The sequence below is a fragment of the Strix aluco genome, chromosome 5 (genome assembly GCF_031877795.1).
Source record: "Strix aluco isolate bStrAlu1 chromosome 5, bStrAlu1.hap1, whole genome shotgun sequence".
Classification (NCBI taxonomy): domain Eukaryota; kingdom Metazoa; phylum Chordata; class Aves; order Strigiformes; family Strigidae; genus Strix; species Strix aluco.
The window spans coordinates 63,772,632-63,799,732 of record NC_133935.1 but is presented as its reverse complement, the minus strand read 5'-3'; the positions used below and the strand labels follow the sequence as shown (position 1 = coordinate 63,799,732).

The window sequence follows — 27,101 nt, the reverse complement described above, 5'->3', positions numbered from 1 at the left end:
AAAGGGCTGACTTTGTCTTGTTTGGACACCTGCTTGACAGGATCCCTTGAGAGATGGTCCTGAAGGGTATAGGGGTCTAGGAAGGCTGGGCACTCTTTAAGAAGAAAATCTTAATGGCACAGGATCAGGCTGTCCCCAGGTGCTGTAAGAAAAGCCGGCAGCAAAGAAGACCCCCCTGGCTGAACAGGAAGCTTTGGCTGCAACTCAGTGAGAAAAGGAGAGTTTATGGCCTTTGGAAGAAGGGGCTTGCCACTCACAATGATTACAAAGATGCTGTGAGGCTATGCAGGTAGAAAATCAGGAGGTCTAAAGCCCAGCTGGAAATTAATCTGGCTTCAGCAATCAAGGACAAGAAGAAATGTTTCTATAAGTATGTCAACAGCAAAAGAAAGACCAGGGAGAGCCTCCATCCTGTTAGACACAGAAGGAAACATGGTAACAAGTGATGAGGAAAAGGCTGAGGTGCTTAATGCCTTCTTTGCCTCAGTCTTTAATAACAAGACTAGTTGTATTGAGGGAATCCAGCCTCCTCAGCCAGAAGACAGAGACTGGGAGAACGACCCCCCCGCACAATCCAGGAGGAGATAGTCAGTGACCTACTGCATCACATAGACATACACAAGTCTATGGGACTGGATGGGATACACCCGAGGGTGCTGAAGGAGCTGGCTGGGGTGCTCGCCAAGCCGCTTTTCATCATTTACCAGCAGTCCTGGCTGACTGGGGAGGTCCCGACAGATTGGAAATTGGCCAATGTGATGCCCATATATAAGAAGGGTCAGAAGGATGATCTGGGAAATTACAGGCCTGTCAGCTTGACTTCGGTGCCTGGGAAACTGATGGAGCAGCTCATCCAGAGTACCATCACACAACACTTGTGGGACAACCAGATGATCAGGCCCGGTCAGCATGGGTTTATGAAAGGCAGGTCCTGCTTGACAAACCTGATCTCCTTCTATGACAGGGCGACCTGCTTATTGGATGAGGGAAAGGCTGTGGATGTTGTTTACCTTGACTTTAATAAGGCCTTTGACACCATTTCCCACAGCATTCTCCTGGCGAAACTGGCTGCTTGCGGCTTGGATGGGCACACGCTTTGCTGGGTAAAAAACTGTCTGGATGGTTGTGGTGAATGGAGTTAAATCCAGTTGGTGGCCAGTCACGAGTGGTGTCCCCCAGGGCTTGGTTTTGGGGCCACTCCTGTTTAACAGCTTTATTGATGATCTAGACAAGGGGATTGAGTGCACCCTCAGTAAGTTTGCAGATGACACCAAGTTGGGTGGGAGTGTTGATCTGCTTGAGGGTTGGGAGGCTCTGCAGAGAGATCTGGACAGGCTGGAGTGATGGGCTAAGGCCAACTGTAGGAGTTTCAATAAGGCCAAATGCCGGGTGCTGCACTTCAGCCACAACAAGCCCCAGCAGTGCTACAGGCTTGGGGAGGAGTGGCTGGAGAGCTGCCAGTCAGAGAGGGACCTGGGGGTGTTGATTGACAGCCGGATGAACATGAGCCAGCAGTGTGCCCAGGTGGCCAAGAAGGCCAATGGCATCCTGGCTTGTATCAGAAATAGCGTGGCCAGCAGGGACAGGGAAGTGATCTTACCCCTGTACTCAGCACTGGTGAGGCCGCACCTCGATTCCTGTGTTCAGTTTTGGGCCCCTCACTACAAAAAGGACATTGAATTACTTGAGCGTGTCCAGAGAAGGGCAACGAAGCTGGTGAAGGGTCTGGAGCACATGTCGTACGAGGAGCGGCTGAGGGAACTGGGGTTGTTTAGTCTGGAGAAGAGGAGGCTGAGGGGAGACCTCATCGCCCTCTACAACTACCTGAAAGGAGGTTGCAGAGAGCTGGGGTTGAGTCTCTTTAACGAAGTAACAAGCGATAAGACAAGAGGGAATGGCCTCAAGTTGCACCAGGGAAGGTTTAGACTGGATATTAGGAAGCATTTCTTTACAGAACGGGTTGTTAGGTGTTGGAATGTGCTGCCCAGGGAGGTGTTGGAGTCCCCATCCCTGGAGGTGTTTAAGAGTCGGGTTGACATAGCGCTGAGGGATATGGTGTAGTTGAGAATGGTCAGTGTTAGGTTAATGGTTGGACTAGATGATCTTCATGGTCTTTTCCAACCTAGATGGTTCTGTGATTCTGTGAAAACTTTTTCCAGTGTTTAATTTAACCAGTAGTTTTAGCTGTTGATAGTCAACTAGGCAATTTTGGTATGTCTGTGCTTGCTTGTTTTCATTATCTCTCTCTACTCTCTTAACTGGACAGAAAACGGTTAACACTGTTACTTCATTCCTTTTTTACCCATTTGTTTAGGAAAACTTTGCTCCTTGTGAGGGTGGAAAAAATAGAAAGATTTGTAGAAGGTTAAGGCAATAAAACGCATATGGAAAACCCTTTTCAGTTTATTATATGCACATTGTAAAATTTGTGCTCAAATGTTTGGACTTTGGGAAGAGAGGAATGGTAGCTTTTTAATTTTCTCCTTTGTGGTATCTTGAATAAGGTATTTTGATGTAACTGATTTTGAAAAGGGGCATCCTAGATGTAGAGGATACAACTCCTGTTAGGCGATGTGTTTCCCATGTTGCCTGGAACAGCTCCACTGACTAATAGGAAAAAGAACCCACAGCAAAACAACCCCCACCCATCATCCTAAACTTGGCAGATTTTATGTTCTCCAGGGGTTTTGAGATTTTTAACTAGATGAAAAGCAAAGATGTAATTTTTAGTTTAAACCTAAAACATTTTTTCTGGTATTGGCAGTAGTGCCTGTGTATCTTCAAAGAGCTGTATGATGTCTAGTTTCTTTCTTCTCTTCCTAGATTGCCTGGATACCTAATTTTTATATATGTTAGGATGGTAGCAATTTAAGGGAGTGAAATGACTCTTGGAACTATAACTTGTAGTATGTTAATCAAACAGATTATACTGCAAATACTTGTCAGTGTGGAAGTAAAGGTAAATTGAGAAGAGTTCACTGGTTCCATTTCTACACTTCATAAATTTGGGAATGAATTTCAGTGGGCTGAAGTGAAAGTGTTCCCAGTAGATTTTTAATGAACATTCAGGAATAACTCAAGTAAGTCAGAGCCCACATCTCTGCTCACTTACCTGCAGCCCTTGTTACTCTGAGGGCTAGTCTCTGCTGTTGTACTCAGTTAGGGTTCTTACAGCTCTTTGCTCCCTCTTTTCTTCGTTTTTGTACTTGTCTGTGAAAATCTGGCACAGGACGTTGCCCCTTGGTGCCTGGATTGTATCGAGCCCTGTCCTTGCCTTGCAGCTGCCTAGTTTCAGTGCCAGAAACCCTGGTGAATCTGATATACTTCAGACTTCTCTTCTGTTCTTTGCTCACGGCTAACCAATTTCATTTGTGTATGACTTTTTTCCCCTCTATTCCTTAACGTTATAAAGTAAGTTGTTCTAGTGTAAGCAGAAACTAAGCACAATACGTGATTAAGTTTTATTGTCTTGCATTAGGATGTCAGTAGTGAAGGAATTTCATCAAGTGTAAAAGGTGGTTGACAGACTCCATCCTCTGCTTCATAACCTCAGACCAAGTTTTAAAACCAGTTGTTTCAAAGTTGTTTACTGAGTAAATAAAATCCAAGCAGTTATCAAACTGTGTTTATAATATAATTTTTCTAGACTGTTTTCTAAATAAATGGTTGTTGAAGTCTAATAATATTTCTTACAACTAGACTTCCTGTAACTGTGTGGTACTTTCCCTTGTCTATTTTCTTTAGCTAGTTCCTAATCAGAAATGTAAGACTTCTACAGTATTTATTTAATCTTGATCTGACTCATTTTTTTCCTCTGCACTGAGTTTAGCAAATGCACATACCCCAAAATACGGTGTCATTCCAGTTCCCTTTCAAATCTTAATGAACAATCTGTGACAAGCTAATTGGGGATATTTATATATTACCAAGTTATAGACTTTGGTAATACATTTATCTGAAAAAGTTATTAGGTGCTGTACTGTCCTCTGGAAGAAGAAATATCTTGTATGAGTTAAAATTTGGAGGTGGTAAAAATGGAATTCACCTATTGCTGTGTTCTGTCGTTCCAGAAGAAACCCTGGCACTGGTTTAAGTGATTTAATCTCTAGCAAACTTTAGAGAAGAGGAAATGAACATGATCACTTGTTGGCTCATTCCTGGGTTGAGCTGAGGGTCAGCAGAGTATTGTTGCTATAAAATGATTTCCATATTTGAGTTACTTTATCAAGTCAAAGGACAGTCTTTTTCTTCTAGCCAAATGCTTTGATAAGTAACAACCTGCTGAACATGTCTAAGACTTGACTCTCTGACTTGAATCTTGCACTGTCTGTCCCTGCTCCACCCAGCTTGCATCTGATGCTGTTGCCTTTTCCTGCTGGTCTTTTGTTGTGTTTTACCAAACCTGATTCCACAGTGTGCCCTGGGAATTAGTGCAGTCTAGATCAGTAACATAAGACTGTCAAGTTTTCTGTCACTCCTCTTTCCAGCCTCATTCCTGCAGGTGTACTGTGCTTTCACTTCCTAGCAGGGAAGTGTAGAGTGTTAATACAAGAAAGGAATACTGAGGTTTCACAGGTATGGGCTGTTCTGACAAAGACTCGTGAATGCTACCATGAGTATAAAAAAGAACATATTTTTTAAAAGTTAATTATAGGTAAATCTTCAGATTGACATGTCTTTGTAATGAAAGTATTTGTATTTGAAGTAATTTTTTGCATAACCAGATTATTTGGATTGTTACATTGGAGAATGTATCAAGGCCTTTGTTCTTCATTATTTGATATATGGAGGCTGTACAAAAAGAGGAGGGAAATAAAGCATACTTGCTGTATGCTGTGCAGAGTAAGAATGATGACCTTGGAGGTAACATTACTTGTCGATCCTCTTTGTTATATTGCAAATTAAGAAAAAAATTCTTTCCGGGGGAATGAATTTTAGTAACTACCTTTATTGTTGAGTTGAATGTACATGTACGGAGTAAACAAACCTGTAGTATTATACCATACAGCCTCATTGTTTGTTGTGATTCATTTGGTTTACTCATTGAAGACAGAGGAAGTTATCAATACATCAGGCATGGTACAGAGTCATGTTTCAACTGGCAGACATTCAGCTTTTGTTTTTAATATTCTGTCCTGCTTAGTATTCAGAGCGTGGAGGAGAACGTGATGTAACAGAATTGGTTTGCTGTTTTACTGACTGACTCAGCCATTTAACTCTGTTCCCTCAAGGCATCGAAGACTGCAATAAAGGAAATACATTTTGCCAATAACTTTCTATGGAAATAAGTGCAGCTTAATAACTTTTTAAATTAGTGCTAACATTATTGCAGAGTGAACACCTTAATTAAACTTATCTTTTGGGTTTGGGTTTTTTTTTGTTTTCTCTAAGTCTGTTTTGGTGATACTGAAATTTTACATAAATCTAACCTCTTATAATTGGAGATGAGGTTTTTTTTTTAATAATTGGAGATTGGATTATTTTTTCTTTAAGTTGAAATTTCAATTGAAAGGTGATTTCTTGCAGTACTATTTCTTGTGGGAAAGCAGAGTTTTGCTATGACTTTATTCCTCCTTATTTTTAAGTAGGATAAGTGATAAGGTTAAGGCCAGACCTCTCTCAGGTCTATGCTCTATTTTCACAGAACTAAATTTCTCTCAGTGCTTTGTATTGTGCATTGCAATATGTCTGGTGGTCCCTGTTGTTTGCACAAAAGGGCTGTATTGGAAATGAGTTACTGGAATACAGCTGTAAATGACATGAATTTCTTCATTAAACTGTTTTGAAAACTTAATAAGTATCCTAAGGCAAGAATATTACGGACCTAAACCCCAAAGTTTCTCTATTAATTGATTTAGAAAAATGCATCAGTGTAAAATTGGTGATACGACTGAATTGTATCTGAACTGTCTACCTTCTTTTCATGGCAAAAGAAAGAAGCAGGTATTTGCAGTGGTGAATAATCACATCTTTGGAAGACAGTGGTTCTGTGCTCATCAGGTAGAATTTGAAATAATAACTCAAGTGTAAGTAGCTTGTGTTGAATGTAGGAAAAGCTGGATCACAGAGATTATTTAGGGGGAAGCAAAAATTCTGCCTGGAAGGAAGTCTGGGCTGGAGCTGCTTTAGATTTCTAGTCCTTGTCGAGAACTGCGGTATCCATCCATGCGTGGTGAGGAAAGGAAGGAAAGGGGACCCAGTGTGGACAACGTTGGGAGCCTCTAAGGAGGGCTGTACAGGTCCCAGGTTGACACCTGGGCATCATGGGAGAGATACCATAATGACAATGTAACACCAGTCCGTTTTGCTAAGTGAAACCTGAGGTGAGGGAAGAAACAGAGAACTGTAGGTCATCTGCTTAGATGAGCCTGTTGAATGACATCTACTTGTGCATGTGAGCTGAGGTGAATCCAGAGGTGAAATCTTTGAAGCATCTGTGAGGAAGAGGATATATAAGGAGAAAATTGATTTATGAAAGCTGAAAGACTGCACAATTTTGAAAACAGTACAAAAATGGGGAAGACAAAGATACAGCATGGGTTATGTTTGGAAAGAAATTACTGAAAATCTTGATGAAAGCTATTCTGATAACATCAGTGAATAGCTTATACACTTTATGTAGCGGTGGATGTAGATCTACAGGGAGATATTATAAATGGTGTAGTTTCTGCTTGTGTTTTGAGTAATGTAGATCCAAATGTTAAAGGTACATTTTTATTCATTAGGGTGAGGGGTAGTTGTTTTTCAGAGTGGTGTTCTGCCTTTCTGCTGAGAGCATGCCTGACAGAAGAGAAGGAGGAGAGGTGACATGGGGAACAGCATACTTAAAGCTCTGTGGTCACCAAAACTGGAGGCAGACGTAAGGAAAGAGGGGAGAACAGATGTGGAGGCCCCGGGTTATTGCTAGGAAGGAGATAATTTTGAGGGCCATGGGGGGAAATGAAGGGGACACTGGGGAGCACTAGGAGCAGGCCAGCCCTTAAGAGGGTAGGCAAGCTGGGATGCCAGCAGGGGAGCCAGAGTCAGAATCATGTCTGGAGGCAGTGTTCAGGGTCAGCTTCCATCTGGTCGTCCCCTGGGAAAGCCGTGGTGATGAGACAGGTCCAAGGCCAAGCCAGGGAGTCATATCAGTGGGTGAGGATTGGGCTGAGGATCCAGGGATGCAGGAGACAGGGTGCTGACAAGTACCACAGGGGCCAGGGACAAGTGGCTCCCAAGGCAAGAGGGTCGTCCCTGCTGCCCTTCTCCACCACAGCTCTTTGTCAAGAAGGGGCTGATCAGCCTGCACATTGTATGGCAGAGGTGGCAAAACCAGGTATTTTCCTCAAAAATGTAACATGCTAATACTGTCCACTCTGTTGTGCAAGGACATACGTGCTGGAGACCAAATTATAGCTCAGCAGTTACGGGAATTGTGGTGGCCTGAATTGTGCGCATCAGGTCACAGAAGGACTTAGTGAGAACCAAGGAGCATCCATGTTGTGTTGCTTTATATAGTATTCTCACAAGGGAAGACTGAATTAATACTTAGGAATGAAATTTGTGGATGATATTTAGTAGGTGGTGTGATAGCAAATACTGTGACTTCATTTCAAATGTTTAAGAAGAGGGAAATATTTAATTAAGAAAAAAAGGAAACAGAATCCAAAGCCTTGATTATGAAAGAAAAAGAACACGAATGTTTTCTTTTTAACGTATGCAGCTGCTTCTTCCCTCCAGAGGGAAAAAAAAAAAAAAAGGCACAGAAACAATGATGAGATGGGAAAAAGATGCTCATAAACAAAACTAAATTCTGAAAGGCTTGGATGGTATGAATATGTACCAAGCAGAGGAAATCACTTGGCGTAGCAAAAGGCAGCACTAGAAATAGGATTAAAATGCAGCAAAAAAAAGAGAAAGTTCTGAATCACTCTCAGGAAAAGTCTGACAATAAAATCTCTTAGCTACTGTTACAATTTCCCAGTTTAATGATTATGAGGATCCCATTGCTTGGAACCTTTAAACCAGAATGGACAGCCATTTATTTGTGATATTCTAGGGAGATTTTTTTGAGTACTTATCCTTTTAAGGGAATTTTAATCAAGTGTTTTCTTGTGGCTCTTAGTTATATAAAGATTGCCCAGGGAAATATAACTTTGGATAGAATTAGTATACCAATCTCTTGGGCCTCTCAAGAAATGTGTGAAGTCTCACAGATTTATTTAGAATGTGAAAACTCTGCATTTAGATTTATATACTGTATTTTCCTTCTACATTTTAATGTTATAGCATACAGTTCTGAGACAAGCTCATTCTTCCAGAAAGGTGAATGAATTTGCATTATTTGATAAATTTACTTTACTTGTTAATAAATATGCTGTGGAAAAAAGATGTCAACAGATGTTTGAGTACTGTGTGTAAACTCACACATTAAAATAACGCTTTGACAAAAGAGGACATCATAGTCATGTATAGTTTATATATGTATAACTGAAATGAGCTTGTGGAATGCTTGATATTGCATTGCAGATACGTGGGTCAGTATGACGAAGTGTGTAAATTTGGATAGTATGTCTTTGTATTTTGGTATAGAAAAGATTGAGTCCGGTGTATATAGACATCTGACAAAACATGTTTGATTGTAATATGCTCAAGGATCATATGTTACCTCTGCATCTTTTCTGGAAGGCTTTATTTTTATGTTTGAGAATTTGAAACTAAGTGGAGTACTGCTTAAAGCTGCAATCAGATGTCATTATAAAATGTGTATTGCTTACTTGGTAGTTTCAGCTGCGTAAATTAAGCCCTGAGAACTTTCTGCAAACTGACCAGAAGGACTGTGATGATCTAGTCTGACTTCCTGATTATGTGCAGGTAAAAATGTGCCCTGTTGTTTCTTTTTTCAAATCCTTTTCTTCTGCTAGAACACTTGGTTCAGGGAGATGTTCCTTTGTACTCAAGCCTTCAAATGATGGAGAATCTCCTACATATCTTGATGAGCAAAACCTAGTGGTTTATTAAGAACTTCCATTTGAGTGTATTAGACTCCTGATATTGAATAATGATATAGTGATCATGGCTCTTGGATGTAAGGAGAACAAGATTTGTGGTGGAAAATGAGTGGTTTCTATGAGACCAGCCTGCATGATTGGGGAAGTGGGGAAAAGGGGAGGGAGTTTTAGGCAGGTGAGATATTCAAATTCTGAGACAGGAGCATAAAATTTTGGAGTTAACTGCTAGATGGGGATGTTTGTTCTTCATTGAACTATGTTACGGTAGTCAATCAGAATGTGTTAGACAATAGTTATGTAAAGTGCACATGGGTGTTGGGGGGGACATGGTAAAGCTTTTACCTACTTATTGGACATTTCTCTGGTAGAATTTTATAATGCAACACAAAACTAAACTTTCTTGGGTTTATGAGTACTTCAATCCTCTAAGATTATGAAAATTAGATGTCAGAAATAACTCTGAGAGATGGAGCTGGGAGGTCAGAGACTGGTGCACTTTCATGAGAAGTGCTCTCTTTGCTGTTAAGGAAATGTTTGTGTGAGTTGGTTGCCATGTGTAGTTGCTTAGTTTCATCCCTGTGGTTTTCATGAGATGATCTGCTGTGCTGGTTCAAAATCATGTTATGTCCTGAGAAATAAATGTATTCAGGGATTTGGATGTGTCGGTCACAGAGGATGTTTATTGTGATGGCTATGCAGGTGCTTGTATTTATTGTTCAGATAGTGTCTAGATGTTGTTTGTGATAAATGGATTCCTGAGGCTCATTGAAAAGTAGGAGATGGAAATGTTTGAAGGCTCACCTTGAGAGGCTGGGGAAGGATTTCAAAGTGGAAGTTTCTCCCGCTACAGGTTTCCAAGGTAGGAGAGTATATGACAAAAATAAGTGTACAAGATGAGGTGATACCTGGATAGCTTATTCAGAGCTGCAGTCTCTTTTGCAGCAGTGATGTCCTTGCCAGCCAAAACTGAAGGTCATTTGGGTTAGCACAGTATTTTTTTGTTTCTTCTGTAGTGCTTAATATTATGGCTCTTTGAGCATCCTAGTTCTAACATACCATAGCTAAATTGGGTTGTGTGTGGTCATGTGTAAAGTATGCGTGTCTGTATGATGTGACAACGTAACTGTTAATGACTTTACAGGCCAGGCTTTACCTCTGTTTCTTTAGGTTCTTCTGTTTGTTAATTGGATTGAAAAAACAGTTCATCTAGCCAACTACACTAACAGTGGCCTTAATCAGATGCCTAGGCAGAGATTGAAAATGAAGCAATGTATGTGGTAATTCCCATAATTATTAATCTCAGGAATTTCCTATACCAGATGAGGGGGAGTGGGGAGTTATATTTAGTATGTAGCATTTCTGTGCATATAATCTGCAGTAGATTTCTCTTCCATAAACTTGTGTAGTCTCCCAAGACAATTTTTGGTACCTACGATGTACTTTGGCAAGGTGTTGACACATATCTGTTATCCACTAATCTTGTTAAATTTTCATGACATTAATTTGTTAGTTGGAGTTGAAGGCATGTAATTAATGAGATAGTTTTTAAACCTGAGTTTATTGCACTTAACCTGAAGAGTGATTCAGTGATGTGGACCTCCTATCCAGTTCTAGGGAAGCCAGAAAACTTTAGTTGAAAATAACCATTTGTGCTGCAGTTTATGTATTGTCAATTTATCTTTCCAATCTCCATAAAGAAGTGGTATTTTCATGTTTCTGTTGGGATGACGAACTGGGGGAGGGTGTGCGTGGGTTGACAAAAAGATGCTCATGTAAAAGTATAATAAAGTGTAGGTCTCAGTGGTCTTAATGGTCTTTTCCAACCTAAATAATTCTATAGATTGGCTTGGAAAATAGAACAGAATGAAGCCTCGGCACATCCTCGGATGACACCAAATTGAGAGGAGCACGTGGTAGCAGAAGGTCCAGGGCCTTCTGCTCAGGGGCCTCCTGAATTCCTGGACAAATGAGTCAACAAAAATCTCCAGACAATCAGGACAGAGAAAAGGCAAGTCACACTTTTAAGCCAGAGCCCCGCATATCTTTACAGGCAAGGGACTGAGTGCCTAGGTCTTCTGCAGCAAAGGACCTGGGAATCCTGATGGAGAGCAACTAGAATGTGAGTTGGGGGAATGAAGGCTGGCTGCATGTTCAGCTGCATTAGCAGGAGGGCAGCTAGCAGGTCAAGGGAAGTATGTTTATTTTCCCATCTGCTTAACACTGGTGTGGCCACATCTAGAATATTCAGTCCATTTTTGGGTCCCCAAGTAGAAGAATGGTATCAACAAACTGGAAGAAGTTCATCAGGGTCCCCTCAGATGCTTAGAGAAGTGGAAGACCTGATACATGAGGGGAGGTGGAGAAGTCTGGGTTGGTTTAGTCTGGAGATGATTAAGAGGTTGACTGTTGTCTAGTTGTTAAGGGGGACAAGGCTATAGAGAAGATGGAGACAGACTCTTTTTAGGGGTACACAAGAAAAGAAGAGGAAGGAATAGTCACAAAGCCAAAATATGGAACTTCTGACTAGATATTAGGGGGCCAGGCAGGAGCTTCAGAAAAAGCATTGGAGCAGGTTACATAGAGAATGTGCAGTATCTTCATCCTTGGAGATACGCAAAGCTTGTCTGGACAAGGTCCAGAACAACGTGATGTATCTTTAGAGCTTAGCCTTGCTTTGAGAAGTAGGTTTGACTAGATGAATTCTAGAGGTCCCATCCATCCTAAATTTCTCAGTTTCACAGGCCTAACAGAGAAGGTAGATGGAGTATGAACACCATGCTCCTTATTAATGAAACTAGATATTCTTTTGTGGAAAATATTTTGTAAAAATACCTAGTTTGGTTAAATATTTTTTTAAACAGTATTAGAACCCAAAATAAAATGGATATTTTGTTCTGGATTTTATCCCAACTTTTATTGTTATCCTTTCTATTCCTTGAATTTAAGCCAAACTAGTCCTGAAACATGTTTGCCAGAGTGTGGTGGGCATGTGACTTGTATTTGCCAGGTGCCAAACAGAAATTACAGTCTTCTAGTTTTGCTTGCATTTCCATCACTAAGAATAATTTGGGTTTCTTTTTAATTCCATTTTTCGGAGAAGGGAAAATCTTGTTGTCTGTGAAACCTCCACACATTTTTTTTTTTTTTCTCAGAACTGATAGAAACTGAGAAATGCATGCAGAAGTTATGTGTATGAGGAAAAAGCTGACATTTGCACAACCAAGGAAAGGTTGTATGATTACAGTGTCTCCTTAGAAAGTGGGCTGAAATGGAACATGAATGTCAACCTTGGAAAGATGAGAGCAGGTTGGAGGAACATTATTTTGCTGATGCTTCCGTTAGTTCAAGCAGCTCTGCTGTAGCATCCTCAGCTACACTTAGAGATCTTTGCTGGCAAAATATCCTGGTGTAATGTTGTTGGCAAACAAAGCTCTTCAGTTCAACACTTTTGAGGTATGAAAAAGCTGTTTCTGATAGCTTAATTTATATGTGGAGAAGCTTTGCAAAATGAGAATGATGGTTTCTTGGAGTAAATAGTTCTTCTGACAAATAGTTATGGGGGTGCAAAGTTGATATGGGGTGGAAAAGATGATGTAGATGCAGAGGAGGAAGACAGGTGCTGTGCTGTAAGAAGTGATGCAAATCCATTCAGTCCAGCACAGTTTGAACTGCTGACGTATACCATGAGTCAGAGCTGTACATCTATCTACATGTTAGCAGCAGTTACCTCTAAAACTTCCCTCGGTTTTTGTTTCTGGAAAGGCACTGACAGCTGAGGTTCCCACCATAGTCAGGGTCACTGTGCATCTCTGCTAGGCATTAATTTTCATGGTCACCTACACTAGTCATCATCAGCTTTCTTCGCTGGAGGCTTTGTTTGTGTAGCTTTCGGGCATGACTGGTCTTCTTGTGGCTCTGACAACCTCAGGGAAGTAAAGCCAGACTGCCAGTGTGTACTCTGCATGGGAGATGTCCCCAAACAGTGGTGGCACAAGGGACAGCAAAGCATAGCTCACCCAGCTGTAGCATGTCTATGCAGCCACTCAAGACTCAGAGGAGATCAGCGAAGCCTGCCTCACAGAAGAAACAAATACAATAATCTAAATCTAGCTGATGATTGTCAGCTAAATTCTACAGCAAATCTCAGATAGTAGGAGTAAGTACAAAGAAAGTGATTGCAACAGCACTGACAACCTCGTCTCAGAGGAAATAGCTTTTATTGGGGTGTGATATTTAGGGCAAAGACATAGCACATGCTTTCTTACCTAGGGTGTCACAGTCTGTAAAAGGTTGACAGTTTTTTTCAACAACGAAGAAATCTACCATTACCATGAGGAACTTCTATGTAGTTAAATTTTTCTGCATTTCTTTGTATCTTTTCATTCTTCTGTCCAAAAATTAGGAAAGTCTGATTCCATGTCCCCCCCAGATATTTGTTCCCCCTCATTATCAAAACACTTATTTTTCTTTTCCTCTCAGGTGGCCAATCTGACCTTTTTAGAAGCTGTCTTCAGTTCTGTATTTTGGCAGTCAGTGTGGTACACTTGAATTCCTTCACATAAATCAGACTTTGACTTTGCCTTTGCACACTGCCCGTGATTTTTGTGCCCTCCCCTCTACTCCCTGAGGAAATTGAACCCCCAAACCCTGTTCCTTGTGAAATGTTTTACAATTCTGTCAGAATCTTGAATACATTGCTCTGGACAATGAAAATATTTAAAGTTTCAGACTTAATGATACAGAAAATATTTCTAACTTAAAATGAAATACCCTGTAGGTGGAATTGAATGACCAGTACATTATTGGTAGTTTTTCTGGTTTTTAAACGAGTGGCAGACCAACAAAAGGTAAATGCCATGTTGTGCTTGTTTGACTATAAAGAATGACAAATTTGTTTGGTAAAAGTATTAGCTGATTTTGGAAATCTATTATTAGATTCTATGAGGCACTGAATTGTTACATGACAAGTATGTACACAGTGTAGTCTGCGCTGAGTAACAGCAAACAGAATCCTTACAGATAATGTTTTACTTGGAATAACTTCAGCTTTAAGAAAACAAAAGAACCGCTAAGGTTGCTAAGTGACAGCAAAATATTTATCCATTATTTAGAAAATCAAACCAGTTTATGCAATGAATAGTAAAGGACAGCATATAGTGTGTGCCACCCACATGCTTTATAGGACCATTATTATAGGACACGATGAAGACCTGCATAATTCAGCACAGCAACCACAGCTATCACCCCTGTCTTAGTGCTGAGATTCTCTAATAGTATTTATTTAGTCTTCTTCCTCAGTAGAAAATCTCTCACTTCACTAAAAATGAACACTCTCTGTCTCTGCTCTGAACACAGCTAATATTTTTGTGTAGGCAGATACTGGAAGAGAGCAAGCAAGGTGCAGGAGGAGGAGGGGAAATGGAGTCAGAATCTGTGTTTATAACTGGCTACTTGTTTTGCAGGCTTATTCTGTCGCTGAGATGAAGCTCATTAACAGCCAATGATGTGGCACAGGTGTTTTGTTTCTCTGGAAGGAGAGGTTAATGATGGGTTCAGCCTAAGACTCCATGCTGGGTGGCTTTCCAGAGTCCAGCTCTGTGGATAAAGCCCTCCCCACCACCACTGGTGGTGATGGGAAGCTGAGGTTACTTCAGGTTTGTTCTGGGATGAAGACTTGGGTGGCTGTTCAGTCTGGCTTGACAGTACAGTGAGAGTTGTTTCAAGTGTTGTCAGGTGCTGTTCCGCCATTTCTAAGGCTTATTTGTGAAGAGGAAAGCCTGTTGTGATGGGTTGACCAGTACCCCCCTGCAGAGCTGAGTTGGGAGACCCTACAGAGGAGGTGCAGGGAGGGAGTCACTGAGGTCAACATCCTTGAATATGCTACTGTGGTTGGAGGATTTGGGAAGGTGGGGAGACAAGGGAGATGGCAGTTAGACTGGCACTTAACCAGCTACCTTCCAAGGCAGAGTGAAATCATGCAAAACAATATCTGAAAAAAAACCCAACAAAAACATGTAAAGCACATAAAGCTCCTTTTGTAAACATGTGGAGCTTAGGTTGAAAACTTGGTTTGACGTGCATGTGGACCAGTTAAGTGTGTAGGGCCTTGAACATATGTCTGTGTGAATTGCTAGGAAGTTATTGGTAGTTGAATTTTTACCATCCTGGAAGTGGTGTGTTAAATTGAGCATCACTGTAAATGCATTGACCTGTTACATCATCCAGGTTTGGGTCTGGCTGAAGGTGTGTAGGCAAGTGGTATGAATCATCCTATAGCGAAACTCAGTTCATGACATCAGAAGGTTAGTCCTTGGCATAATTTCTACTCTTTTTTTTTTTTTTTTCCCCTTGACAAAGAGCCTGGCAGGACCAGAAACAAAGTTATGTTCAAAGAAGTGTCTGAGAAGCTGCATGGGAAAAGGATTTGTTTGTACCATCATTTCTGTATTAGAGGAGCTGCAAATTTATCTCCTGACTGAAATGGAAAAGAGACAGCTATTTAAGGGAACACTCATGGGGTTTTTTTCTTTTTCCACTCTGCTCTCAAAAAGTATAGTTTTTTGGACAACTTTACTTTTTTTCAAAAAGTAAAGTTGTCCAAAAGCAGCTGCTGCTGTGGAAGGCATTGGACAAAATGGCATAGTTTTGAAATAACAACGCTACTTGGTTTTAGGAAGCGTTCAGGGACTTAAGTCATGTTTGGTGCTACAGATCCTCTAGATTGCAGCGGAGAATTTGGGGAGTGGCTCTTTGGTTGGCTCCTCCCTACCCCTTTCTTTTGGTAGTCTGCATAACAAGTATTTTATCTAGCTCTAGCTGTAATTGCCGTCAGTCATCACCTCCTGCTATTTTCCTAAAATACCCACATGGTCTGAGAAAGGGTAATTTCACAGTACGGTGGTTGCTTGTGTTAAGGTCAGAGGCTTACTCGCACAGATCGCAGCTCCGAGTGTGAAGATGCAACCTGTGATTATTTCTTTGCTCTTTCTAAAATTGCCACAAGGTGGCAATGGTTCAGAATGTTATTCCTCCAGTACCAGCTCTGTGGCTGGCTGCACTTGTGCGGAGTAAGGTCAGCTGCAGACTGTGTGCAAGCCAGGCTCCGCGCTGGTCTGGGGCAAGGCGGGAGAGGCTGGTTGTGGCCAACACAGAGGCCATATTTTAACCTTTTGAGTTTTAAAGGCCAAGGTTTTGTAGAGGACAGTTTTGCTGTGAGTTTTGTCTTTGCCAGCTGCTGTCGGCTGCATGTGTTAGGGCACTAGTGAGCTGCTCTGTGTACTTAGGCAGTGAGAAGCAGACCAAAATGCTCTAATTCTAGTATCAAAACTCTGTGAAGCTAGGGTTTTATTTTTTCCTTCTTTCTTTTGAAGAGAACATAAACAGTATTGCTGTTAGAAATACATACATGCTTCATTTTTCCTTCAAAATGCTGGAGTTTATTATTTAATCTGTGACATTGGAACAACTCCCTAAACTGCGAGATCTGTTTGAAATGCAACTTCTTATAAATATAAGAATTTAAACTCTGAGTAAAATCCATTTATTGAAATTGTTGAAAGGTATGAGTGGAGCTAACACAGACATGCATCTAGGTCTTCATACCCAAGTTTCACTTTAGAAGGGAAAAAGCAAATCTTTAAGTTAGTGCTCAAAGAGGAATATATTGGCATATATAAGACTTCTTTGAAATGTTAAATGCAAGGTGAGAATTTTTTTAATAGTTAAGTGCTTGAGGCTCTTTTGATACCTTTGTATTAATCTGTAAATTATGAAAAGTTAACTTGCTGCTGCAAGTTGAAAAAGAGTTATTTTTAATTAAATAGCTCTTTGAGAAATTTATTCTATCTTAAATATATGTTTTCATTCTTTGATAGTCCACTAAGGTCAGCAAATGTAAAGTAAAAAATAAATGTTACCTTTTGAGAAAGGCACAGGGATGGAGAGGAAGACAAATTTTTGTGTTGCATGGCTGTAATAAAGAAAAAGCAAATTTGAGGGCAGTTAATCTTGTTTTCCCTTAAAGTTCTCTTTGCTTATCTTCAGTCATTCCGTAGAATGCAATCAAACCTGATATTCTGAGTCACTGGAATTTAGTTATACATTCTCCCATGAAGCATCAGTAGTTATTTATGAAGTATCACACAGAGGTGCAACAACAGGTTGCATACCACTGAGAATGTAAAATCCAAAAAAGCAATACAAAACTGAAGCAGGTTGCTGGAAAGCATCACAATCAGTGAGACTTTGCTGTACACTTCACGTGGGATTCAGAGTTCAGTTTACATTTGGGGGTGCATGTAGTAATGTCAAGTTTTATTTTAATTTTGCTGTTCATGGTTCTTTCTGTTAGAATTAAAATGCTGATACAGGTGCTGACAGTAAAAATGTAAAGAAGTAGCGAGGGAATGAAAGCAAAGGTCTAACATGTACAGGTCTTGCACAAAGGAAAGGACACATGCAGTGGAAAGGTAGTGCTACTGCAGATGGATTTTGAGCTCCTTTATGTGAACTTGACTTGCCAGAGGGAATCTGGCTAGGCTTGTTGCCCTTAATTTTAAGGATTTCACTTGGGATGCTGATTATGCATGATGTTCTTATCTTTTGTTCCTTGTTAACCAAGATCGACAACTTCAAAGGTAGCCCAGACTTGGATAGGTTAAGCTGTTTGGCAGTGTCCAAGAGATAATGTCCTTTACAGATGCCTGTTTCTCTCCATTTGCTATTAGGACATACTATGCAAATAGACTTCCCTTTTTCTCTGCATTTCTAAGCTACTACTTTTACTGGTTTGTTTTGTTTCATTTTTAAAGGCACTTGGCTGCAAACTGAAGAGTGTTAATGAAACCATTAAAAATGACAAACATAAAAAGAAAGATAATTGAGAATTCTCTGTACACTCAATATTCTGACAAATAAAAAGCCCAGAGGAACTGTATGCTACAGCAGACTACTATAAATTGTTCTCTATCTTGACAGTTAACACAACTGTGTCTCTATATGTGACAGTACTTAGGACCTGTAAAATAGACTTCAGATCATCCTTAGTGCAAGATGTAGCTTTTAATATTTTCCATTGGAACTATTATTATTATTTAGTTTTGCAGAACTTTATTCCTGTATGCATCCAGATTTCACACTAAAACATAAGTAATATAAGAAATGTATAGTAGTCCTAAAATGCCACTGAACCCTTAGAATTACTTATTAACTGAAGTAGTGAATATGAAAACCATATATAAATATTTTAAAGGCATTTCAGTTTGCTGAACTATGATGGTTAGAAATGAGGAAGACAGAATTAAATTTATATTTCATTGCCTTATTCATAATGTTTTTGTTTGATATGTGGGTAATAGACAAGCAAATCACCTAAAGAATAAAGTCTGCAAGCATGAAAACACATTTCCATAATTGCCTTGGAAGGAAGCCCGCATGTTCTTGTGGCAGAGCTGTGAATATTCCACGGGATGAAGGAGCTTGCTCAGCAGTGGTGCACAGTCTGTGGGAGCGCTCAGCTCTTTAAGTCCCCTGTGAGAACAAGTGTCTGCTGAAAACAAGCTCAAACCATCCTTAATTATTTGTATTTTTCGATATCTCAACTTGTCCAATATCTTTAGAAAATGAGAGAAGAATAAGGGGAATTGAATAAAAGGAAAGACCTGTCCTGCGTATCTGGGAATAAAGTTTGATTTCTGTTAGAAACAGCTAACCTTTGTGGTGCAGATACTGTGCAAGAAACGGTTGTCTGGCAGGCAGGTGGATAGATGCCAGTTTTGGAGTATGTGCAGACATAACACAAATACTTCTCTCCCACTGATTTTTAACTATCAGTGGTCAACGTGTTAGTGGCAATGTGTCAGTGTTGGACTGCTGCAGGAGGCAGGAAATTTTTCCAAGTAATAGCAACCTCTGTTGTTGCTTGCCTCAGTGGGAGGCCTTTTCTTCTGTAGGGATTTCTTGGGGCTTGTTCTGTGTTGCTAATTGTTCCTCATCATTAAGATGAGGAACAGAATTATTATATATTTTTTACTAGCTTGGATTTTTTCAAAGGCATAGTTCTTTGACTTTGCATTGCTACTGCCTACACTTTACAATTTTTCAGAAGATTTCTCACATCAGGTATTTAGATGGCATCTATAGTATTGTTTCCTGTGAAAATAGAACCGCTTTCAGGTTTACATTCAATTTGGAGAGTTTTGCAGTAAATTGCTGCATGTTTCGTGGAAGCACATGACTTGACAAACATTATGTAGGATGAAAATCCTCCCTTGATCTGAAGTAGAGATTGTCCAAGGTAGGCATATTATCAGGAATAGCAGTAATTTTGCTAATCTTCTAAGAGTATTGTAGCTTAAATGACTTCAGAGTGTCAACACTAGAGACCTGAAAGCCTAAGGTCACCATACTTACTGTAGATGCCAAAAAGTTCTTCTGTAAGAAACAATCATGCAATCGGGGTAATGTTACTTGTTGCAGGTTAGCCATTACAAATATAGCTTTCTGTTCTCTGGAAAAATATTTTCAATTTCTGGTTATACATTTATTTATTCATTTATTTTTAACTAAGCAAAATACAGGAAGGATGAAAAGAAATTGCAATCATTTGTGTTTGGATTTTTAAATGTTAAAGTTCAGGAATACTCACTGGAATAAAGGCTTTACATGAATGTTTAAGTTCTGGGAAAGCAAAACAACTATTTTTAACTGTTGCTTTGGTATGTTAGTGGCAGTCTCCTTTGATGTTGTATTCTAACTTCTCACAGATTTGATAAGGAGAAATATCTTACTAAATATTTCAAGAGTTGATAGGAACCTTGACAAAAGGCCTGTGTCTAGATCCCTGGAGAGCTTTCAGATTTGCTTTTTCCTGTAACATTAAACTTTGATAAAAATGGGTTGATTTTGAGATTTAATCATGTAATGTTCTCTACTAGGAGTCTGTTTTCAAAATGCACTCAACTTTGATATGAAGTCCACCAAATGTAATTTGGTGTCAGTCTTGGAGCCTTGTGGCTGCTGTTCCCCGAGATTAGCTGTTTAATGTCATTCACAGTGGTATAACATCAGTGGCTAAAAGTCCATTTTCTTCACAGGGAGCACGTTTCATCCATTTTCTTCACAGTAAGCATGCTTGTTAAAACATGCCAACGGCAGCACCTAGATTACTCCAAAAAAAATGAGGCATGTCAGTTGTTTTTCACTTATTTGAAGGCTGAAAAAAATTGAAATATTTGAAGACTGGAGCTAAGAGCTAAGTTTTATTAGCTGGTGCTGCTGCCATGGGAAGGTCAGCCATTTTATTCAGCATATGCATATAAAATATTGCTCAGAAGTATCCATGCAGACTTACCTGTAGCATCCTGAGGACACAAGGGAAAGAGTAGAGGTTTAGTTGCACACTGAGTGCATGCATGACTTGCTGCAGCAACCTGACTTGCCCAGGTGGGACTTTGAAGAGCTGCCATGCACTAGGGAGCCTGGTGGCCAGGGAGCCTCTGCCTCTTCTTCCCTGTACACAGCTTCCAAGTGTGTATAGTGCTGCATATTTTTACCTTAAGACTGACTGCATTTATTATTGATCTCTTCCCTCTCCTTTTTTTCTTGCATAGCTCAATAAGCAGCAGCTGCAGATACTGAAGGATCGTTTCCAGGCCTTTTTGAATGGGGAGACACAAATCGTTGCAGATGAAGCATTTTGCAATGCTGTGCGAAGTTATTATGAGGTAAGTTATGTGCTTTCTTTTCTGTATTGTTTTAAAAGTTTATAGGATTTCTTTTAATGCAAATACAAGGAAAGGAACCTTCTAGAAACAGCTTCCTCCTACTCCAGCTTTGTCATTTTAAAAGTTGAAATTCACTGTCTGAGCAAAAGAGATAAATTGAACTGGAAAATATCCACCCATTTTGAGGAAGGAGGAAAAAAAAATGAAAAGACAAAATGAAAAACCCCTGGTGCTAAAAAACTTTCTGGCAGTGTTTGATCCAACTAGGCACTGCTATCTTTATCTCCATATGTCTTAAGTTACCTCTTTAATCAACGCTTCACAGTTGTAAGTTATCATCTTGAGAAATATGTCTTCTGACTTTTAGTTACTGTGCAGAGTTGTTTTGGAGAGGAACCACATGTTCCCTTCCCAAAGAAGAGAAGCTTTCAATGCAGCTGGGCCAGCTTTCAAGTTTTGCTGTGACGTCCCAGGCATGTTCAGTGCCGATGACCACCACTGCAGATCTTTAGATGTGGTTTTACTTGACTGACAGGTCCCATTTCATACTAAGAGGACAGTTCACTGTCCTTTTTGTAACATCAACAGCATACCGCTAGAGAATTTATTTCTTACTCTTAGCAAATGGTAGTACTAATTCATTTTGTCTCATCTAACTTCAGACTTGCTCAATGAATCATAAGGGCTGTATGTATTTCTTGTATTTCTTTTGAAGGGTCTTCCTCCATATTTCACTCTACCACATCTTTTTTTCCAAATATTTTAGCTTTATTTTTTATATATTATTTGTAATTTTTCTCTGTCAGCTATTCTTTGCTAGTGAATGAAACTTTTCTTCATGGAGAAGATGATGTGACTTATTTCCTAGCTTGGTTTTATATACATTAAATTATGTTGCACAAAAAAAAGAAGAGACGGGATGGACAAATGTTTTACCTGTTGTACAGAAATGTGAGAACTCAGTTCAAGTTTCTCCAAATCATGGTCTGATCAGTACCATGTCAATTGAAATGAAGGAAATCTCATAAAAATACTTGTGAAAGGATGGGGGTGGCTTGCAGGTGTAACAAGAGAATATGAACATTCACAAGATACTACGCAGGGGGTGCCAGAACAGTACAAAAGTTGTTATAAAGTAGTCCTTTCTTCTGTATAACTGATGAAGAAGTTAAAACTGGGAGGAAGGACAGTTTGGAAGATAGTGCAGGGCAAGGCTGAGCTAGTTAGCTGCCCAGCAGTAGGTTTCAGAGGAGTGGAATATCTCAAGATGCTGAACGTGGTGTGGAATTGAAAAGTACATAATGTTTATGGTTCTTTCAGCAAGCTGTGTAAGAAGCTTGATGTGTTAGAGGAAGTAGCCTGCTCTTAGGAAAGGATGTGATAGTGAATAAAAATGATTTTAAAATAAATGCCTAAACAGTAACTGTCCTGTTAAGATTCTTTGTGTCTCATATTAATGAGATTTTTTTTTTGACACATCCAGAACTATGTTTTCAGCATATCTGCTGTTGCAATGAAAGGCTCTGCATAATAATCTAAGATAGCCCTATAAAACGGAAGACGCAAATTTTCCAGCTATTTTCAGCCATTCACCACTTTGAACTGTACAAATGTTCTAGCTGTCCAGTTTCAAACAGAAGATTCCAAAGATCTTGTCAACTCTGTCAAGACTATAATGACACCCATGCGCTAGTCGAATCTTCATCCAGCGTTAATACATGGTGAGCTCATCTAGCAGCTGTAGTTTATCCCACCCCTGCCAATTGAATTTTCCATTCTTTCCAGAGATTTCTTTCTAGACTTCCACAACCTTTTCCAGTTGTGCAGTTTGAGTCAGCATTTACTAGTCATTTTTAATTTCTTTTTAGGGTTGTAGTAGACAGTCACCAGTATGCAATATTAGGTTTGATGAACTCTGCAGTGGTGGAATGCAGCTGTAGACTTAGTGCAAGCTACTGCTCCTCTTCAATGCATTTTAATAAAATGTTATGCATCTTACCATGTATTCTTATATCATCACTTATATGTGTCACTTGTGCCTTTTTCATTTGCTTTGTTGCCCATTTGTTGAAAATACTAATATTTATTATTTCTTTGTGTGTTCTATTGATGCTGTACTCTGATGCTCTCATCTCTGTCTTCCACATGTGGTTCATCACATCTCCTGTTTGGTGATATTTGTTAGTAGTTTGAATTATGGACATCTTGCTTGTTTCTGTCATAGAGCATTTCATAAGCTTCAGTGTTAATTTCCTTATACTTTAGTTGCTGAGCTACAGTTCAATTTTATCTGACATGGAAGGAAACAAATACATGGTCTGCACAGTAATTATTTTACTCTGACAATTATTAATTTGCCTTTAATTCTATGCAGTAGTCATGGTTTAAGACTTACTACAATATTGCTTGCAAAGCCAGGGTATTCTCATCACTGTAGTTGATTTTTGGCACCAAACTCTTTGAATGTAAAAGAGAAGGTTTGTTTTGCGCATGTGACATAAATCCTTTATCACTAGTTGCAGGTGTTTTGAGTCACTAAATCTGTCTATAATTACTGGGTTTGTTCTGAATTTGTCCTCTTCAGAATCTAAGAGTAAGTTCCAAGGATTTAGGAACTTGTTATGGCTCAGTCTTCCATTTACTGTTCTAGAAAGATTTGCTGAAAGAGTAATTTAATAAATAAATACAAATTTCAGCATTGATTTCACTGTGTTGTAATAGAGTCATGCTCCTGTGTCAGAACTATGTGGGAAGGTTTACACTGGTCAATTTTGTGGTCTTATCCTCCAACGTTATGTCTTTTCTAATGCTGCTGTGGTTTTTAAGGCTTTCTGTTAATATTCTGGCATTGGTTTTGATTTATCTTAAAAATCTGATAGGAAAACAATTCATAGGAAGAGTTGCATAAACTCTTCTTTAGTTCTGCAGAAATGGTTATTTTCATATTCTGCATAATCTCCCCCTAGCATCCCACCACACTGAAAGTCTTACTGAAATTTATCATGATTCATTTTTGTACACATATAATTAAGATTGTCTTGAGGAATTATTTCCTCTTCCATCCTAGTTTTAGAGAAGATATGGAAATGTTTATGGTTCTCTTTCTGTAATCATTCTCTCAGAACTAACACAGGATTTTTTTGTTTGGAAAATTCCATTACAGACATTAAGCCAGATTCTAATCAGCAGAATCAGATGTTGGTGATGCTTTTTGGATAAAGAGAAAAATTCAATCATATGGCAATTTATTATGAGTAATTATATTGGACACACTGCTAAGTGTAAAATTGAGAAAGTGACTTATGAAATAAAGTCTTTATTTGCATATTTCAACCCATTTTGTAAAAAAGTTCTCAGTAAAATAATAGATAATCTTTCATTCATCAATTTTTGCATGTTTTTTCATGGAGGTTGGAAAATGCCCTTGTGTAGAGCCCTAAGAGGTTCATTCACCACCTTTTAATATACATACCTTTAATAGGTGAGTATATCCATTGGGCTAAACTCACAGTACTAATTCTTTAGTCTTGAATTTATGCAGACTCAGATATGAGTAAAATGAGTGTAAAGAACTGTAAAGACTATTTGAAATACTGTGAAAATTTTTTCAATATTGTAATGATTGCAAGTTCTCAGGTTTTCAACTTTCTTCTTAAAGCATTGTGAAGAAAAACTGGTGTTTTTCTCATTTTTCTTGCTGCTTCATTTTAAATATGTGGTTCTATGCCATAATTATTGTATACTACTTAAATCTGAATGTTAAATGCAGGATCTGTAGCAGTTAACACTGTGAGGGGTTTTCAGAATTTAAAATTGGACTTAGTTTGACTCTACCACTTTGCCTGTGATACAGAGATCATATTTAACTTAATTTCTACTTAAATTCAGGTGTTGTAGTCCTTGGAAAATTAAATTGTGGTCTGCCACAGTCAGGCAATAGGAAAGAACTGAGGTGTGGCCAATAGTGAAAATTGATGAGGCAGGAGATTCATGTACAAAACTAGCTAATGGATAGGCACTGCCTGGCTAGTGGGAGGGTTTTAAGAAAAAAAAGTGAACTAAAAATAGAAAACAACCAAAAATCAACAATAAGAAAGAGCAGAGGTGCCATGTTGTAGAATCATAGAATGATTTGGATTGGAAGGGACCTTAAAGATCATCTAGTCCAACCTGCCTACCATGGTCAGGGACACCTTTCACTAGATCGGGTTGCTCAAAGCCCCATCCAACCTGACTTTGAACACTTAGAGTGATGGGGCATCCACAACTTCTGGGCAACCTGTTCCAGTGCCTTACCACCCTTACCATAAAAGTCTATTCCTTTTGTACGATCCAGATCTACCCTCTACAGCTTTCTAAATAGCAGGAGAAGTGCTTTCCCTTTCCTCTCCACAGTGGGGGTAGGTGCCATCTTTCAGCTTCTGGTGTCCTACAGATATCTTCCTCCTTTGGTACCAAATCCTGAACTGCCAGCACAAGCCCTTGTGGGTAACATGTTGGCAAAGGAGGAGCAGGGCGTGAATCTTGGCTGCACATTCCTGGTTAGAAGTGCACCAGTGTCTGTAGGCACATCTCTCCTAAACCTGACTGGGCTTCTTTGGTCAGTCTTCCCTTTCCTCTTGAGGCTGGGGACACCATCCTTTACTGTGCTGTGGGTGATGTTCCAAAAGGATTCCTCATGTGGGATTTAGGAGCTGGTTGAGGTGGTCATGGTGCAAGGCAAAGGCAGCCAACACCAGTCTTGGGCATATTCAGAATGGTTGGTATTGGGCTGTTAAGAAGTTTGAAAGTTCTACAGAGACTGAGAGTGGAAGAACATTATATATAAAATAATCCTGTGAACATCTGCCAGTGTAGATGTACCTGTGGTAACATCACTGTTTCTTTGTTTTGATCAAATCTGTGTGAGCATTTACAGGCATCCTGAAAGTGTTTTCCTTCACTTAACACAGAGCAGTTGTTTGGCCCATAGTGGAAGCACAGGGTAGTGTGACCAAAACTTTATTATTTCTTGCACTTATCCTTAGGAAAGGATTAATTGTATTGGAGCTTTCTTATATGAAGACATTCAGATGTTGGGTTAGTCTGAAAAAAGTTGAGGTGTTTCTGTAAAGAAAGGAGTGAAGCAATGATGCTGGTTTTGCCTGTAATTATGGAAAACTTGGTTTGAAGGTTTTTTGCGCAGAAGTGAGGAGCAAAAGGATCTTGCTGATGAAATTGCAGAAAGGAACTAGCTTTCTGGACTACGTGGTATTTTGTTTGCTTTTACAGCTTGATTTTTAGTATCAGCTGTTTTAGGTACACAGTTTTTATTCAAGGTAACAAAAGGCATAGCTGATCCTGATGAATATTTCAGGGATGAAGACGACACCTAAAGGAACTAAAAAGCATTTGTTAGAATCAAAACATTGTACACACAAAATAAATACTAATTAAACGTTGGAATGTTCCGTTTTGATATTATCAAGGCAAAATAATGGAATCGGTAGATTAAACATTTATTTAAATACATTAGGATAATAATTGTACAAGTTAACTGGCTTTCAGGGCATAAATTCACTGGTTTCTGCATTCATTTTTCTTGAAAATCATAACTGGCATACATATGCATTTAAGGATATGGGATTTTTGCTCTGTTCAGATCCTCTTCAAAAACCTGAATATTAGGCCAGCTTGGGATTTACTGTTGATACGTCTCATTTGGAGAAGCTGTTTCAACAGAATGTTTTCTTACATTAATTTTAGGATAATCTTGTGGTTTGCCTTGTGAGGGAGCCTTTCAACAACAAATACATCTATAGTTGCACTTATCAGCACTTACAGAGTTAGTTTCTTTCCAGTTGCTTTAAAACGTTGACAAACTTGAGGTTAGTGTAATGTTGGCATGGGGGCTGTTATTCTAGAGGTTTGTTTTAGGCCAGTTCTTTGAAAACTTTCATAAAACTGTTTTTAGACCACCTCCAAGAAAGAGGTGTAACAAAGATTTACCTAGGTCATCCATTTCGTTGAAGAAGCTCTAATGCCTTCAACGTTTTGGATCAGCAACCACAACTTGGCATCTAATGGACATTGTCTCTGTTAGCAGTCTAATTATTTTCCTCAAAGAAGTGAGGGGGAGATAAGATACCACATTAAAACATGCTTTACATGATCTAGCCCTCTTCCATGCTAAGGAGAGACCTGATAGAGTCAAATTGCAAGCTTTGTGTTGCACAGCTTGCTTTTGAGAGATTGCTCTTGCATGGAAAGTGTATCAGCGTTGAAATCCTCTAGTGTCTTACTGTACAAATAGCTACATGTAGCTATAGACTTTGTGGTTTTGAACACTGGAAATCCACTTTTCACTTCCACCTGTCTGGTATCAAGAGAAGCAAAGCATTTTGCTGCA

At 39.4% G+C, this 27,101-nt stretch overlaps 1 protein-coding gene across 11 annotated transcripts in view; it reads left to right on the top strand.

The window, feature by feature from the left end:
* Positions 1-27,101, top strand: part of CADPS2 (calcium dependent secretion activator 2) — a 322,674-nt gene that overhangs the window by 50,564 nt on the left and 245,009 nt on the right. For all 11 annotated transcript variants that reach the window (XM_074827609.1, XM_074827608.1, XM_074827605.1 and 8 more), the window contains exon 2: positions 20,600-20,713. In XM_074827609.1, coding sequence (XP_074683710.1) covers positions 20,600-20,713 — 114 coding nt within the window. The remainder of the gene's footprint in view (positions 1-20,599; positions 20,714-27,101) is intronic.